General features: G+C 38.2%; 1 protein-coding gene across 1 annotated transcript; it reads left to right on the top strand.

Moving 5' to 3' along the window:
* Nucleotides 1-3,488: 3,488 nt before the first annotated feature.
* Nucleotides 3,489-5,977, top strand: LOC109109546 (dynactin subunit 3-like; the record flags this gene model as incomplete). Its single annotated transcript, XM_019122647.2, has 5 exons — nt 3,489-3,540; nt 4,979-5,062; nt 5,168-5,226; nt 5,316-5,375; nt 5,517-5,977. Coding segments are annotated over 5 exons (342 nt in total), but the record flags the coding sequence as incomplete, so codon positions are not given.
* Nucleotides 5,978-6,000: the final 23 nt, after the last annotated feature.

Below are 6,000 nucleotides of genomic sequence, written 5' to 3'. Positions count from 1 at the left end.
TTGGCATCCCCAGCCAGAGCTGTGGAACCTTCCTGTTTGGCCCCTTGACGGGAGCTGAGTGTAACTAATACTATTTTGGAGACTAGAGCTCCATCTACAAGATGGCTTTATGCCCTTAAATGGTCAGTCTTCTCTGACTGGTGTGCAGCACGGAACAGGGACCCATCCTCTTGTGATGTGTCCGACATACTTACCTATCTACAAGAGCTGCTGGATAAAGGACGCACACCTTCCATGATTAAAGTGTATGTGGCAACCATTGCGGCAAATCATTCTCTCGTGGCTGTCCAATCAGTTGGCAGAATTGACTAGTCAACCAACTTTCTGACCCTATCTCTTAAAACCAACCCACATTTTCCTCAAACTCTTCAAACTTGGCCCAACTACATAATACCCATTATCAAATGTCTTCATGTCTTGAATTTGGGCCTAACGACTGTTAGAGTCATTCTCAAACCGAGACAAGGCTATGTGCTGAAAGTGCTCTCCACCCCGTTTGGAGCACAAGTCATCACTCTTCTGGTGCTCCCAAATTCAGATGGTGAGAACGTTTCAGGTTCTTAGAGTGTATGTTGAGAGCTCTGGCCGGTTTAGACACTCAGAGCAGCTCTTTGTGTGCATCGGAGGCCGCTTTAAAGGGCTGCCGCTAACAAAGTGGCTGGATATCTCGCTGGATAGTGGGTTTTGTCTGCTTATCCCTGGGATTAATAAAATTATTTGAACTGAATTGAATATAAAAAAATAAATAAAAATTAATATAAAACATCTATTTATAAATGCACGCAAATTAAAGCATTTTTAGAGTTTAAGATTTATATATAAAAAGTTTATATATAATTTTGATACTAAAGAAAACACTAAGGTCTAACAGTAGTATTCAGGTAAATAATAGCCTACAAAAGAAATTGAATAAATTAATCAAATGTAAACAGCACTGCGTAGTCTTCACTGTATAAACTGATGAATTGATGCTTATTAAAGCCACTAAAGTCATTCAGTCAAGAGCAAAGACTGAAGTTTATCTTTTTCTTTTGATGCTTGATTATCAGTAATGGTATGGGTGGCTACAGTTTTATTAGGCTGCTGTCACTTTAAGAACTAATTCATGGATCCAATATACTGACACATCAAATTTTCTATAAAATAAATCGCTTTACCTCAGACATCTTGTTTTCATAATCCATGGAAGACAAACTCAAAACCAAAAATAAAATTAGATTAATCCCACAACAAAAATGTATCATTGATGATGACATCACATATAGAAATTAATGAAAAGCACAATTAGCTTGATAACTTTTATGTAGCAATAATAAATTGTTGGTGTATCTTTTTAATTTCTAAATTTATTTTGTCATTAATCACTTACCCCCATGTCGTTCCAAACCCATAAAAGCTCAGTTCATCTTCGGAACACAATTTAAGATATTTGGGATGAAAACCTAGAGGCTTGTGACTGTCCCATAGACTGCCAAATAAATAACAGTGTCAAGGTCCAGGAAAGTATGAAAAGCATCATCAGAATATTCCATCTGCCATTAGAGATTCAACCGTAACATGTGAACATATGAAGCGACGAGAATACTTTTTGTACAAGAAGAAAACAAAAATAACTACTTTATTCAACAATTCCTCTCCTCTGTCTCTCTTCATATCACTGTATGCTGCGTATGCTCTTCTGTATCATCCGCGTCACAAGGATGTGCTGTTCCTATGTGTATTTGGCTTTGATTTGAAATAAAACATACGCAGCATACAGTGATATGGAGGGACACAGAGGAGACTGTTGACAAAGGAATTATTGAATAAACTGTTTTCTTCGCTTACAAAGTGTTCCCGTCGCTTCATATAACCCAGATTGCACGTCTGATGGGAGAGTGGAGTATTCTGACGATGACTTTCACACCTTTCCTGGACCTTGACACAGTAATTTATTTGGCAGTCTATGGGACAGTCTCAAGCCTCCCTGTTTTCATCCAAAATATCTTAAATTGTGTTCTGAAGACGAATGATGCTTTTATGGGTTTGGAACGACATGGGGGTAAGCATGGGCGTCAGTAGGCCATTTTTAGGGGAGCTATAGCACCCCTAAATTGACCACTCAGCCCCCCTAAAATTTTGAGATTACATAAACTGTACACGAATTTGTGATCGCCCGGGTCCCCTTTAAATTTAATATGAAAACGGCGGCAGACTTCGATCGGCTCCTCTCCGTCTTTCAGTGCGTTCTTCAATCCAGACCTCAGCGGCACAAATAAACACATACTGTATAAAACGATGTTGCCATTTTCATTGGTATATATATATATATATATATATATATATATATATATATATATATATATATATATATATCTAGAAAAAAAAAAACTTGGAATCGCCCCTGGGGGTAAGTGATTAATAACAACATTTTCCTTTTGGGGTGGAGTATCCCTTTAAGTTACGATGCTATTGGGAAACAGACCGTATATTAAGATCAGTCGTACGATCGTTTTTACGAACTTCTCAACCCAACTAGCAAGTAGAATTTAGTTTTTTTTTTTTTTTCTTGTAGGTTGAGGAGCTCAGGATGGAAGCTGGAGGAGGGGCGCCCCTGTATAAACCCTAACCTTGAGCTTTGGTCCTATAGGATATTAAAGGTTTTTTTTTTTTTTGAATGATGACATCCCAATGTGATCACACCTCAGCCCAGTAGATGGTGGTAATGCACAACGATTGCAAACTACCAATAAAATTCATCGAAGAAGAAGAAGAAGAATCACACTCCAGTTCAGTAGGTGGCGGGAATGCGCTTTTTGTTTTGTTTGCCAACCGGTGACGCGCAGAAGTAGACGCTCTCCGAAGCGTCATTTCCGGTTTAGAGAAAAGATACCGGACAACAACATGGAAGGGAAAAACAATCTCGACGACCTGGACTCTCGGCTTCAGGTTCTTGAAAAACGCGTTTATGGCGAGCGAGGAGGAAAAACCAACAAACCAGTGAAGGTGTGTGTGTGTGTGTGTGTGTGTGTGTGTGTGTGTGTGTGTGTGTGTGTGTGTGTGTGTGTGTGTGTGAGAGAGAGAGCTGCAGCAGCGCCACAGTGTTTGTTGATGTTGATCTGACAGATGATATTTAGACCGTAACATCAGTCATTCTCGTTGAGGACTGTAACTGTTGTTATAGCTCGCTTTAGTAGTGTCTGTCTGAAGAGCGGTACAGCAAAAGTGCTGAACTCAGAAGTGATGAATAGATTGTCCTTTTATGTATAAATGTAATGCAGTTTTTGTTCTGCTAGCAGTGTGCAGTTTCTCTGGATGTCTGATCTGTGTTTGTTCCCTCAGTGTGCTGAATCCCTCACAAGAACCAGCACTGCTCTGACAAACACAGCAAACAAGAGAGAGCGAGTCAAGATCCTTCACAAGAAGAGTGAGAGCCTCTCAGTTCACATCTGTAATCAAAGCGCTGTTTTAATATGTCGCATCACTTTCTGTCTCCGTGTCTTCTCCACAAGTACATCATCGCTGTGCCAGATGCAGTGAAGTTAGAGTTTATTCTGGCAGGGGACCACACTCATTTAAGTTATAGAATACAACTGCACTCTACCTCCCTTATTTTCGGTTATAGTACCAATTAAAACACTCCTGTGACTCAGTGGTAGAGCATTGTGTTAGCAGCACAAAAGGTTGTGGGCACGAAACACATGTAAAACATGTTAGGTAAAAAATATATAGCCTGAATGCACTGTAAGTCGCTTTAGATAAAAGCGTCTGCTAAATGCATAAATGTAAATGTAAATGATTCAGGAACCTGATTTCACATCAGATGTCGAGTCAAGAGGCCTTCGTCACCAACCGTGTTTCTCCTGATTGCAGGTGAATCTGTATTAAATGTAGTCTGAAATCTGTGTTCTCTACCTCCTGTGGTTCTGTTCATTGTTTTGTAAGGATGAATGCATGTCACACAGATCATGTGACTCGCTTCTACCAAATAACGGAGGAATGTGCACCGAAAGCTGTAGGTGCACAGCCCATGTCAGAAGATACGAGACGTGTTTTGTCAAGTGTACACACAATTCTGAGAAGAAAAGTTAGAACTGAGAGACATAAATGTAGAAAAGAAAATAAACGCTTAAAAAAGTTTTCATCTTTTCTTGTTCAGCCAATAAAAAAAAATTAAACCAAAAATACAACAAACGCAGCCTTTTATCTCTCACTTGTGATTTTTCTTTCAGAATTACAAGTACGTCACACAATTCACTTTATATATGTATATGTGTGTGTATATATATATATGGGTCAAAGACGTTAAGATGTCCGCATCAAAAGAAATGTACAAAAGTGATTTTGTGTCCGTAGAAAGCACATTAAATGTAAGTAAAATGTCTACTTTTAAGGTTTCAAATAAGTTTTTGGAGAATAAAATGACAAAATTTGGTTGAAATAATGTTAGATTGTCATTCAGTGTAACACAATATTTATGCAAAAATTCAAACAACATGCTTATTCTGACGTGTACATATTAAAATATCTAAAAGAATAATGGAGCATACTAAATTTTATTGTGTTTTAAATGAGTAAAAAATTCTTACTGACAAATGGGCAAAACCTAGGATAGTGGCAAATGTTAAAAATGTAAAATTACAACTCATTAGTATTTGGGGTGAAAGTAATTAGTCTTTTAATGTGTCATAAATTGATTTTTGTTGTAAACGAGATTGTTACACCGAATGACTTTTTACTGGGTGTCTTCTGTAAATCAGGGGAAAATGTATGATGTTTATTTTTTGCTCAGAAAAACTAAAACAAGATTGCAATTAAATAAAACAGAAAACTTTTTGCATTTTTGGGGGAAAAACTACAACAGTTTAAAGAACAATTACACAAATATAAAGATAAAAGAATATTGAAAAAGCACAACACCCTCAATCCATATCATGTTTCTGAATGGACCGATCGGAGCATCTGAACAGTGCATAAGCTCCTCACTCTTTATCCACAGAGGAAGAGTTTCTGCGATCTCAGGCCACGTTACTGGAGCAGGTGCACAATCTGCAGCCTCTTCTGGACAGCAGTCACATTAAAGGTCACACACGGACTATTGCTATACTGCTCAAATATGAAAGGACTTGTTTTCTTTCAGTATGACAGATAATTTTTAACCACATTGTGTGTTCTGTGGGTATCACAGCGGTTCCAGAGCTGACCACGAAAGTGCAGCGGTTGTCACAAGTCCACATTAAACAACAGGTAACACCATGCAGGTGGACTAGAGTATATGTTAGCGTCCATCACTAAATGAAACATGCTGATTCGCTTTCCTCGACTGACTTCTGCAGGACCAGAATGAAGAGTTATCTGCTGAAGTGAAGAAGCTGTTTGAAGAGTACAACAAAATGGTATCCTTGCTTGCGGTGAAAGACTCGTATTTAATTACCGTACAGAACTCCCTGCAGCTAAAAGCAGCACACAGTAAGCTCATTCTTGAACATCTGAATTCTTTGGCGTGAATGCCTTACTGTCCTTAACTCCCTCCACAGATGTTGCTCTTATCAAAGCAGTTTTCTCAGTGGGATGAAGCTCTCCGGGAGCTGGAAGGACCCAAGCAAGGCCAGCAGATAGACTAGGATGCTAATGCTTAGATTGATGGCTTGTTGTAAAATCTGGCATTTTTCACAGTTCATCTCCGATATGATTAATAAAACAGCTCTGTCATTCCTAAACACATACCTTGTTATAAGTAAGTGTCATTATGTACAAATATGATCATCTTACAGTGTTATAAATGATTATATGTTCATTACATTTGTGTTTACAGAAACATTTCTTTACTTGGAAAATACCATCATCCTCTAATTAAACTGGTTTTGCTCTTTAATTTATTTATTCCTTTATTCCAGCAGTTGTAAGTAAGATGTGTCCGAGGGTGGTTTCTTTACCTCCTTTAGAAAAGTTTCACTCCCTGCAGTCACCATAAATAAAAGGAAGTGCCACTGTAGTATTTATGTTGTATTTGTCCTTTTG

This window comes from Cyprinus carpio, chromosome A16 (assembly GCF_018340385.1).
Source record: "Cyprinus carpio isolate SPL01 chromosome A16, ASM1834038v1, whole genome shotgun sequence".
NCBI classification, from domain to species: domain Eukaryota; kingdom Metazoa; phylum Chordata; class Actinopteri; order Cypriniformes; family Cyprinidae; genus Cyprinus; species Cyprinus carpio.
The sequence above is the reverse complement of the archived record's forward strand: the minus strand, read 5'-3'. Positions and strand labels throughout refer to the sequence as shown.